Source organism: Xiphophorus hellerii, chromosome 11 (assembly GCF_003331165.1).
Source record: "Xiphophorus hellerii strain 12219 chromosome 11, Xiphophorus_hellerii-4.1, whole genome shotgun sequence".
Classification (NCBI taxonomy): Eukaryota; Metazoa; Chordata; class Actinopteri; order Cyprinodontiformes; family Poeciliidae; genus Xiphophorus; species Xiphophorus hellerii.
The window spans coordinates 22,698,404-22,711,119 of record NC_045682.1 but is presented as its reverse complement, the minus strand read 5'-3'; the positions used below and the strand labels follow the sequence as shown (position 1 = coordinate 22,711,119).

Here is a 12,716-nt window from a genome sequence, read left to right as displayed (position 1 = left end):
TCTGTTCTACATTGTTATCTGTGCCCACATTGTTGATTATAGCAACGGTTTAGAGAAAAACAAGAAAAAGATTGTTACCCTGGTGAGGTTGTAATTGCACTCGTATCCTCCTTGAGGGAAAGTGAGCAATATTTAGAGGCCAATACTGAACACTTCAGAACAAACAGCTAAATAAATAAGGGAATAAATCAATGTATAAATAGATAACATTCACACTTTAAGTTTCTACAGAGATTCACAGATGAACAAATGAAGAGAGGCGTATTAAGCTTTAGGTAATGGTTCATATCAAAGTATTTCAAAATACTATACACTAATATTTTTCTTATGTAATAAATGTGTGCAGTTTCTTGCAGGATTCAAATTCTGGTCTCTCATATGGTAGTCTGATGGTCTGCCAACTGAGGTATGCAGCTCATGGAGAAGTTAGAAAGAGTCGGGCATTTCTAGCAACACTAGAAAAAAGAGATTTTGGGAGAATCGAATATGAGCCTCTGCTTTAACTTTTAAATCAAACTTTATGTCTGATAAAGTTATATATTTTATAGTGTTCTCTGGCTCTATTTGGTAATGTATAATGATTTGGACAGAATTTACATGGAGATGTTTGTTTAATTAAGTGTTTATATGTATTGTATGGAGAACAATGAAAACTATTCACAAACTATTGCTTATTGATTCGCTTTGACATGAAGGACAAATTATATGACTTCATGAAAGAGTGAGGTGATGGTTGGTCATAATTTTCTAGACAAAGAAGACCAAGTAGATGTATCTGTTGTGAAAGGGAATCCTCTGTCTCCCCAAAAATTGTTTATGTGCACTGATGACAATGATGCAGGTGTAAAATTATATTCTTTCTAATTACAAATATTTGGCATTGATTAGTCTGAGCTTATATGCTATAAAGTTTGTGAAAGTTTAAAACATGTTACTTTCCTGTTGTTTATGAAATGTTGATTAATTGTGCAGCTGCTGCTTTTCTAGCTGCTCTTCTATTTGATTATTCAAATATAGATTGACTAATTCTACCAGCTGTGCCCTGAGAAATAGTTATGTTGAGCCAGATTTGGCCTGTGGGCCTTGAATTTGACACATGTGACTTAAATCATCTGAGGACATTCGTTGCCAAGTTTATTAACTCATCCCTTAACTATTAGAATATGGGTGTTTTCGTAGAGCCATTAATTTACATGTTTTGGGGTGACAGTTAAAGGAGGGGGATAATAAACACAACATTTTTTAATAACTGAAGGTAAAATAATTACTTGACTTTGCTATAAAACGAGGAAGTTAGAAAGAAAGAAACAAAGAAAGACAAAAAAGAGTTCACTCAAAATGTCTGAGTTAAGACTAAAACATTTTAGAACATACATTGAGCATGTTAACTTAATAAATTTGTTAAAACTGTTTTTACAGTGTAGAATTCAATCCGTTTTGATAAGAGGGGACATACACCATTGATTTAAAGTAAAAGTCTAATTGATCATTGTACTTAAGGTATCTGTGTTTTGCAAAATACAACTAAGAACACCTTCATTGTGATATGTCATATTTTATCTTATCACTTTGCAAAGTGAGAAAGCCGATAATGGGTGTTGTGCCAAGTCAATTATATCCGGTGGAAGTAATTCAGCTCATCTTCCTAATCCAACCTCTTTTGGTGACTGTCAAGTGTAGTGCCCATTGGCGATGCTGGTGAGTCCACAAGCCTTCAGAAATCCTCCAATATGTGCAGGGATGGGCGGGAGCAGCTCAGCCAGTGCTTCTCTGGAGCATGAAGTTAAAACTGTTGTGCGCTGTGGAGGCTGAGTATGTGGATGCTTCGGACGGATAGATGTGCGGGAGTCACATCCATCTGACTCCCATCATTTCTTGGGATTTGATTCTTTTCGAGTGAAACAGCCTGGGTGGGCACTGCACGGCTGCACATCGACAGCGTCACTGTTTTCGGACGCGAAGATGCTGCTCCGCGGACTTCTCCTGTGCTTTTCAGTAACAGGTTTTGTTTTAGCGCAGCCCAACAGCTCCGGGTTATTTTACGCGCTCCGGTCCGAGCTGTCGGAGGACGCAATCCTGGTGGCCAACAACGGAATACGCGTGCCTTTCGGAAGGTCGGTCTTCATCGACCCCATCAACGACCTGGTGGTTCAGACGCAGCCGGGAGACCGGTGCAGCATCACCGTGCTGGACAATGACCCGCTCACACAGAGACCGGGGCACCTCTCTCCCAAAAAGTTTCCATGTGATTTTGGTCCGAGCGACGTGATATATTCTCACTACGGCTCCAGGAGTCCGGCCAGGGATAGAGTGCGGCTGCAGCTCAGGTATGATGCTCAAACCGAAACTGTTATTATCCCGTTCATGATGGAGGTGGAAGTAGTTTTTACGCAGATGGAGTTACTCACCAAAAACGTGCCACTCACTGTTGATCGTCTTAAAGGGATTAGTAATCCTATCGATATGAAGATACTAGAGTTTACTTATGATAGAGTGAATTACAAATGCGAAGTGGCATCCTTATCCGGCGCCAGCACACTGCCCAGATATGGAAAACTCATTGAGGGAAGTAAACTTTCCACAGTGATGGACTGTGATGAATTCATACAAGCGGAAATACGCTACGAGCACACGTTTAATCGTAAAACTCCAAACAGGGATTATGTTCCTATGGTTGTAGAGCTCCACGATAAAGAAGGGAACCTGGTGAAGCAGGAGTATTTCCATCTTATGGTTCGCATCAGAGATGGAGAGGAGAACACTCCCCCCAAACCCAGCTTTGTAACCATGATGATGATGGAGGTGAGCCAGTTTGTGATGACAGCCCTCACCCCTGACATGCTGGCTGCTGAGGATACAGAGTCAGACCCAGAAGAGCTTATTTTTAACATCAGTACTCCCTTATCTTATGAAGAGGGTTACATAGTCAGCACAGATGACAGAAACCTTCCAATCACCTCCTTCTACCAGAAAGACCTGCAAGATTTGAAAATAGCTTATGTTCCACCTTCTCTGGACTCGGACACAGAAAGGATTTTTCAGCTGGAATTTGAGGTGATAGACACGGAGGGGGCTCTCTCTGACACATTTGCTTTTATGATTGTTGTGAAGCCGATGAACACTTTGGCCCCTGTTGTGACGCGTAACACGGGTCAGCTGCTGTATGAGGGCCAGTCACGGCCTCTCATCAGCACACACAACTTGGAGATCAGCGACGAGGACAACCTGGACTCTGTCATAGTTACAGTGGTGGACGGCCTACGGCATGGGGGGCTCATGGTGCTGGGCTCTCAGAGAAAATTTTTCACACCTGCTGACCTCACAACAGGGGCTGTTGTCTATCAGCATGATGGCAGCGACACATACAGTGACAATATTGTGTTCAAGATGACAGATGGGAAAAATGAAGTTGAATTTCTCTTTCCCATCACTATTGTTCCCACCGATGATGAGTCACCAATCATCAATGCAAACATGGGTATAGTGCTTTTCAAACACCAAACGATTCCCATATCGCCTCTCGTGCTCAGTGCTGCTGATATTGACTCTGAAGACTCAACAATTAAATTTACCATTATTCCCCCTTTTTCCACAATCGGAACTGTGCTCCTTCGACAGTCAGATGCCCCGGAGGACCCCTCCTCTTGGAAATTTAATGCTGAGGATGAAATGTATGAGAAGGAGGTGACAGAATGGCTTCAGAAAGACATCACAGATGGAAAGTTGTTTTACAGGCACACAGGTCCCCACAGCATAGAAACAATCATGGATCAGTTTATGTTCACTGTTCAGGATGACAATGACCCACCTAATTTATCTGGAGATAGTATATTTGTAATTCGTGTTTTACCGATTGACGACGTGTCCCCTGAGCTGTACCCCGGCACTACCCTGCAGATGACTGTTGAGGAGTATGAACTCACTCAATTCACTAAAGAGGTCCTCCGTTACAGTGATATGGACTCAGAGGATCGTGACCTCAAATATACACTCATCCAGGCTCCAACTGATACAGATGAAAATAACCCCATTGTATTTGGATCATTAGTGTTGACAGATCGTCCTGACTCTGAAGTGACAGAGTTTACACAAGCTCAAATAAACCATCATAAGATATCCTATGCGCCCCCAAACGTGGAACTGGGAATCACAGCCCACGTAGCACAGTTCCGTTACACCGTCGAAGACACGGCAGGGAACAGTGTAGAGGGGATGTTCACAGTCTTTCTGCAGCCAGTCAATAACAACCCACCGCAAATCACAAACACCGGTTTTACCGTGTTTGAAGGCGGAATGCACATTATAACCGCTGCAGAGCTGGATGCCCAAGACCTTGATACAGAAAGGGAAAAGATAACTTTTGCTCTGAGTCGACCACCTAAACATGGCCAGATTAAGGCTGTATTCACTGACCTGGAGAAAAACAGGATTTTCAAACTTGATGACATCTCAGAGGGGAAAATATCATATATTCACAGTGGGGAGGAGACAGTGGGCGATGATTTTCAGCTTGATATCAGTGATGGGGTACATGTTCTGACTGTGACAGTTAAAGTTATTGTAAAGCCCATTGATGATGAAACTCCCTCCATCAGACTCCCCTCAGGAACAATTGGGTCTCACATGGACGTGCTGGAAAATGGTGTGGCAGAAATCACAGCAAATGTGATTCAAGGCCATGATGATGATACTGATGATTTCCAGCTGACATTTATTATGGAAGATCCCCCAGTCTTTGGGGAAATATTAGTTAAAGGAGTGCCTGCTGCAAGGTTTACACAAGCTGACATAATTAATGGGGAAGTTGTGTATGCACACACTGGTGGTGAGATAGGTCTCTTCTCACAGCAAGACGGATTTAATTTGACCCTCACAGACATGTCTGATGATTGGACAGTAGGGGGCAATATAGTCAGTGGAGTCCATATACAAGTTGCTGTCCTGCCTGTTGACAATCAGGCCCCTGAGATTGGAGTTGGGCTCCAGTTCAGCGTTATTGAAGGAGAGAAATATGGTATTGGCTCTCAGCACTTGAACGCTGATGATAATGACACTCCAACAGATGACATCCTTTGCACTGTCATTGTGCAGCCCATTGCAGGCTATGTAGAAAATATATCCCCTGCTCCAGGCTCAGAGAAGTCAAGGTCAGGAACAGCTATCAGTGCATTTACTCTAAGAGACATAAGGGAGGGAAATATCTTCTATGTGCAGAGCATTCACAGGGGGGTAGAGCCAGTGGAGGATCGGTTCACATTTAGGTGCTCTGATGGCATCAATTTCTCAGAGAACCATTTCTTTCCAATCATTATCATCCCAGCAAATGATGAAAAGCCAGAGATTTATTTAAGGGAGATAGTTGTGATGGAGGGGATGAACATTATCATCGACCCTCCGATTCTGAATGGAGCAGATGCTGATTTTCCACCTGAGGAGCTGATGTTCATCATCTCCAAACCTCCCAAACATGGTGCCATTGTAAATCAGCTATCCACGGGCTCTGTTTTGGTGTCTAACTTCACCTTAGAAGAGATTAGAGAGGCGTCGAGTATTATTTATGAGCACGATGACTCAGAGACAACGGAGGACAGCTTTGATATCATTGTGACAGATGGAAAGTATTCTGTGCAGAAAACAGCCGTTATTATGATCATCCCTGTTGATGATGAGACCCCCAGGATGGCTATCAATGATGGCCTGGAGGTGGAAGTTGGAGAGACGAAGGAGATTAATAATAAAATCCTCAAAGCAACAGATTTAGATTCTGAAGACAGCACGCTAACATATATAATCCGATTTGGGCCTGGCCAGGGTCTCCTGCAGAGAAAAACACCATTCGGGTTTCTTGAGAACATCACACTTGGCATGAATTTCACACAATCTGAACTTGATGTAGGACTCATATTGTACACACACAATGGACAAGATGGCTTCAGAGACTTAATCAAATTTGATGTGACTGATGGAATAAATTCACTCATAGATCGTTACTTCTATATCACTGTGGGCAGCATTGACGTCGTATTCCCAGATGTGATCAGTAAAGGTGTATCTCTAAGAGAAGGTGGCAGGGTGACCTTATCCACAGATCTTCTAAGCACCTCAGATCTCAACAGTCCTGACGAGAAATTAGTTTTTACTGTCACACGGGCCCCAGTCAGGGGGCACCTTGAGTGCACAGACACTCCTGGGATACCTATTGGATCTTTTACTCAACTTCAGTTAGCAGGCAGCAAGATTTTTTACATTCACACCTCTGATGATGAGGTAAAAATGGACAGTTTTGAGTTTGAAGTCACAGATGGGTACAATCCCATTTTCAGAACATTTAGAATATCTATTGTGGATGTAGATAACAAGAAACCAGTTGTGACTATAAATAGTCTAATTGTCACTGAAGGTCAACTGAAATTAATCACACCCTTCGAGCTAACTGCTGAAGATCAGGACACTGCTGAGAAATTGATTAAATTTACAATAACCCAGTTGCCTGTTCATGGCAAGGTGCTGTACAATCAGTCTACACCTGTTGCCAGCTTTACAAAACAAGACCTCAACGAAAACCTCATCAGCTACAAACACGATGGAACTGAAACACTAGACGACTCATTCTCCTTCACTGTCACTGATGGCACACACACAGACTTCTATGTTTTCCCCAACACAATTTTTGAGACAAGACGTCCTCAGACTATGAAGATTACAATTGTGGCAATAGACAATGGAGTCCCTCAGATTGTGGTAAATAAAGGTGCAGCCACTTTGAAGATTTTGGCCACAGGTCATTTGGGGTTCCCCATCAGCCCTAAAGTGTTAAAAGTGGAGGACAGGGACAGCATCCCGGCCTCGGTGGTGTTCCACATCACTACCCAGCCCAAACACGGCTACATCATCAACCTGGGACACGGAAACAACTCCATTGATGCCTTTAGTCAAGGTAAGCTCTGACAATAACTCTTAATTGTATAATAACAAGTTACTCTGCTCAGTATTTTACCAGAAAAGTACAGAAGCAGTCTCTCAGTGCAAGTTATCAATAATTGTATAACAGGAATTTCTTTGATCAAGTTAATGTTGCACAAAGATTTATTTAAATTTACACCAAATCTTTTATGTATGTTTACCCATATGCCAAACATGGGATTCAGCAAAATTTCCAATGATTTTTGCCATTGTGTGTTCAGAGCTGCAAAACCTAAACAAGTCTTTAAAGAAGGATAACTTCTGTTTTATAAGTGCCTAAAATCAGATTTTTTTTATTTTACAGTTATACAACCACAAATGTATTTCTTGTTTTAGGATCTAGAAAAAGGATAAACATCTGACTTTTTGATAGTTTCCTTAGAAACTTCTTTTAAGTTTCTGAGGAAACTTAAGAAAATAACACATTTAGCTTGTAATTTAACGACAAAAGATGAAAAACTGATTCCTTGAATAATTATTGACATTCTTTTGTTGAATATTATACAGATGCTGCATGAAAGCATACAAAATGCCTACAAATATCAATACCTTTAAGTTTTAAAACATTGTTCACTTCTACACTATTTTTGACCAAAGTTATACGAAGTCATTGTGGCTGCCTGTTTCAAACCAATTTCTCAAAACTTAAATTTTTGGGATATCAGTAAAAACTGAATGGGGGGACTGGTGTTTATAGAGCCATGTGGCTTATTAATAACATGTTGAAGACCCCTTGCTCTAACAGAACTGTCTGAATGTTTATTGCCATTATAGATAAATCACTGTTACTAGTAATAGGCTGGCATGACATTTTCACAGCGTAAAAGGTTTTAGGAAAAATACCAAGTTTCACACTATTGCAGTAAATGTATTAAGTGAACTCAGTGCTTTTAATTAGAACAGAAAACCAAATACCTTTTATTTACTGTCTTTCTTTTGTTAGCAACAGTTTTGAGAAAACACTGCATATTAAGTTCTTAATGTGCAAATTATGATTAATTTTTGCTTCTCTACTCTTTATATAATAACGCTGGGTGTTTGTGAAGCTGACATTGACTGGTTAGTTATTTGAGATTTAACTCCATGACTGTCTATGTTTTTTAGAGATTTTCAAAAATAATCAAATTTGTCTTTTCTGTAATTGAGACAAAGTTATTTTAGTATGTTTTCTTCCAGCTAACTAGCACTGGCAAGCAGTAGGTAGGTAGCTGTCTAATTGGTACTGCTAGTAATTTGTCATAAATTATTTGTAAACAAAATGTTTGAAAACTGTGCCTTGAGAGCATAATTGTCACATTTCTTTGCTCAGAGAAGTTGCTTTTCATTATATTTTTGTGATCAAATAATTAGAACATCATAACTTGTGATTTGCTATTGAAGAAAATAGTGTGACATTCAAATTCCCTGTAAATCAGTAAGTTTTGATTAATTTTTCACACTCTGCTTCCCAAAGATTTTAATTTATGGGGTTATAATTATTCGTACGTGTGACGAGTGCCAGCTTGGGAATTCAATAGTTAATTTATGGGTATGATTTAGATGTGCCTTGCTCATCAAATCTTAATTAGCAGACCAAAGTTACAGGCTGATGTTTTTGTAGACTTAACAGATGAATAATTAATTTTTTTTTCTGCTTCTCCCGGGGTGATGTTCACATCTGATGTTCTCTTTGGAGGTCTGTTAAATGAAGCAGGACAGAGGTAGAGAATGGTGTGAAAAGGTCAGTGCAGAGCTCAAAGTGACAGGATGGTATTTGAGATGCAGTAAATTTCACTGGGTCCAGTCAGTTTGAAGTATTGAAATGCTATGTGTCTTATAAAATTATAGAGAATATATTGACCACCACCACAATGGTTAGTGTGTGAATTTTTTACACAGACTGCAGAATGATGTTAAAGTGAAGAATATGATTTTTGCATTTTCCATGTTTGGATAAATAGGGAAGAAGAAACAGGTGTGTGGGAAGAGATTGGATTTTATTTTTATTTATTTTTAAACTTCCTTCCTGCTTTCCTTCCTCCTTTCCTAACTGAAGACTGACTGTAAAAATATTTGCTATGAATCCAGAGTAAAGTTTTGTATTAATTCCTGGAAATGTTCTGACATTGCCACGGAACTCTACAGATTTGAATATGGATAAGTATTGACACATGCACAGAGACAACAATGCCACTGATTGCTGTTTGAAGCAACGCAATCATGATTGCATGGCAATTAAGCCAACATGTACAAAAATTCACCTGCTTGCTGAAAGCAAAAATATGAGCTGAGAACACAGAGCGAGAAAGAGCTCTTTAAGCCTGGAAGAGATGGACACTTCTTACAAACGGTGTGCGGCTGCGGTCTTCCAAACAAAAAAGGGCACAGATAAGACAAGAGTGAAAAAACCAAAAGAAGCAGCACAGCATTGAAGAGGGGAAGGAGAGTGCAGAGGAGGCGGCTAGGGAAGCGGGGTGAGGGGATGTAAGTGACATGAGAGAAATAAAGAATGAGGGAAGGGTCGTGACAGATTGAGTCAGAGAGACCAAACAGGCTCATCAAAAGAAGCAGTCAGGTGAAAGAGACAATCCTTTGCTCTTTATTTACTTGTCCTTTTTCCAGGGCACATCCCAAGAGACGATCTTTTTAAATAATGAATGAAGAGCGTGCCCTCTGTTCACACTGTTAACTTTAGATTTGTAAGGTCCTTAGGTTCAGGTCTGTCCTGCAAGGAGGATTCTCTTCTTGCAGGCCTAATCTTTTAGAATAATCACTTACAGTTCTGTTAAAAGTTTTTATCCCCGTACATATTTCTTTGACTTCTTGCTTTTTTTGTCACACTGTAATGTTTCAAATCATCAAGGAAATTTTAACTTCAGACAAAAGAATGAATACAGCATGCAAATTTCAAATGAGGATTCCATTTAGGGGAAGAACAATCCAAATCAGCTTGGTCCTATGTGAAAACGTAATTGCCCCTAAGACTGACAACTAGGCCACTGTATATAAAAAGCAACAACTGACATCAGGCATCTGTAAGAACTGGCAGTGAGCTTTTACATCACTGTGGTGAAACGTTGGCATAGTGTTCTGTACAGAATTGTTTTAATTCAGCCTCAAGACATTGGATTATTAACTTGCCACATAATCCTTAATCCTTAGAAATGGCTTTGTAACCGGTTTTCAGAAATATGTCAGTCAGTGACTTTGTCTTGTCATCTGTTGTTAAATTGCTTTGGATTGGGGCATGATGTGTTGCTTTGAGCATGCCTACTTTTTGTGGTCAGTCATGATCTATTTAAGTGATTTTTTGTTTCTATCGTCTGTCTTCCTGGGTGTGGCTACCCAAACCAAACAAAAAAATGTGATTAATCAAGAGGGTCATTATATTTTCAATTAAGACCAGGTTGTTTAGGCTAGCTTCTTGCTAATTTGTGAAGCCTTGTGAAGCTCATTTCTGAAGCCTTAAAGTCTGACTAAAAAGTAAAATCAAAAAAATATGTAAGCGGCAATATACCTGTATATTATTTTATGCATACAGGTTCTGTATACATAAAATAATAAAAACAATGGAAAGGAAAAAGCAGTCAAGAGGCCACCTACAGTATAACTGGTAAACATCCGAGTCAAAAGTTAAGGGTTTTAAGTCAAGGCTTTTATGTTATGAACCTTCTTCTTCTGACATCTATTATTTAAGAAGAAGCTTTGCTGGGAGAAGACTCTTTAGCAGCATTGATGATTTCTCTGTACTATAATAGATGTTTTGTAGGTAATGGTGGGGAGGGAGGTGCTAGCACAGCCCTGTAATTCAGCAAAGTTCAGGAAACAGATGTGTGGTGCCCTGTGCAATCCTATTCTTAACATTCTTACCTTGTCTGTCATTAAAAGATCCACCATCCCCTCATTTCTTCTTTTTTTTTGTTGACATGGACAGGTTTAAGGGTCTTGAATTTAAACCCTTTTTTCGTGTCTTTGGTTTAGCTTGAGCCGCTTTGGATATCAGGTTTGCAGCCCTTATCGCTCCAGATTACGGATGCATGACTTTCAAAAATGACTCCTCTGGTTGGAAATTGTTCATGCTGAGCACTGATAAGTAATTGAATCAGTGTGATACTAGAGACCTGCTGCTAGTATAGCCGATACTAAAGCAGGACAGCTTGCGTATCTGAACAGTTATTTGAACGGAGGAAGTGTTTGAACAAGCCAAAAGGCTGCGATACAACTTCAAAAGCTTGTTTGAGGCTATTTCTGCAGTCAGCATGAAACATCACATGAATGTTTTTTTAATCACAAAATGCAAATTCTTTATTAAAAATGTTTTTTTTTTCATTTCCTGTCAAGGACAAATCTACTACTTGTGTAATTTAGACCTTAGCTATCAGGCAGTTTAAAAATTTCATCATGCCTCACCTCACATTGATTCGACCATGAAACCATTTAGATTAAACTGACCCTCATTTGCATTCTTTTATGTTCTTGTCAAATGTTTTTTGCTTTATAGTTTATTATCTCAGCTTTTTTATATATGATCTCAAAGTTTATCTGTTCTTACTTTTAAAGATATTTCACTGTCACATGAGCTCTTCAAGATAAAGGAGTTTTTAAGAAATAAACATAACTTTCTTTTGCAGCTGATATCGACAATCTGAACATCTGCTATGTACTGAGGGGCGAAGAAAATGCTACTTTGGACCTCTTTCACTTCTCTGTTGAGGATAACGGTAAGAGTTTTTACCATTTTCCAGCTAGCAGCTACTTTAAGTTGCATAATATCCGATTTCTGGTGAATTTATCAAAAATGAATCGAAAGAAAGAGATTACTTAAATTAAAAGACTATAAGGACTTTTCTTCCTAGGGTAAATATTTATTAAAAACAAACAAATCAACCACAAATTAACACGTAATTTAAGGTAGAAAAGCAAATAAAGTTTATTTGCTACTGAGAGAATCTTAAAAAGCTTTATAGGAAGTACAGCATTACAGAGATGGAAAAATCAAACACCTAAGATATGAACAAAACAGACCTAAAAAGATCAAACTTTAAGCAAAGAAAAAAAACAGAGATAAGATAGAAATGATAAACCAGTCTTTAACAGTAATGTTTTCGGCTGCGACTCCCAATAGCTCCTGTGTATTTTTTTTATTTTTTTTTATTTTTACGACAGTTGTTTTGAGAGTTGATGAGCATAAAAACTAAATGCTGCTTTGCCTTGTTTAGTGCTCATCCCAGAAACACAGAATGAAAACACCTCTGATGACCCAAGGAGGGATATGATTCACAACTGATGTTGTGCAGCAATAGGAGTTTAGTTGTGGTTATGAGTAACTATAAATAATTGCAATAGCTGAAAGCATAAGTCCAGCACTAGCGTCATCTGATCACGATGATTCTACACATGTACAGAATAAACACAGATATATTCTTTCCATTATATATGAGTTTATTAACAAAAGAATTGAACACTGGTGCTGAGAGACATTGTCAGGCTGTAGAAGGAGTTCTTGTGGGTCTTTTTGGCCTGTGGAAGCATCTGATGGGTACCAGCAGTCTAAGCGGTTTGTGGCTTGGGTGGTCTCTGAGGGAAAAACATGAGCGTGGGAGAAGTTCAGAGAGGCCATGGAAAATGACTTTTGCATGACTTCGAGGTCTTTTTGTGCTACTTTTTCAGTAGTGTGAACTGCAAACACTTGTTAGAGGCATTGTTTGTGCAGTTGTTGAGTATCAACAATGATCGTAATAACAATAATGGTGTTTTTTACATAAGCAAAAAGA

At 39.4% G+C, this 12,716-nt stretch overlaps 1 protein-coding gene across 1 annotated transcript in view; it reads left to right on the top strand.

Annotated features, from left to right (window-relative positions):
* The first annotated feature begins 1,643 nt into the window (after nucleotides 1–1,643).
* LOC116728830 (FRAS1-related extracellular matrix protein 2) overlaps nucleotides 1,644–12,716 on the top strand; it is a 70,127-nt gene continuing 59,054 nt past the window's right edge. The window contains exons 1-2 of the mRNA XM_032577146.1: nucleotides 1,644–6,937; nucleotides 11,574–11,663. Coding sequence (XP_032433037.1) covers nucleotides 1,963–6,937; nucleotides 11,574–11,663 — 5,065 coding nt within the window. The 5' untranslated portion in view covers nucleotides 1,644–1,962. The remainder of the gene's footprint in view (nucleotides 6,938–11,573; nucleotides 11,664–12,716) is intronic.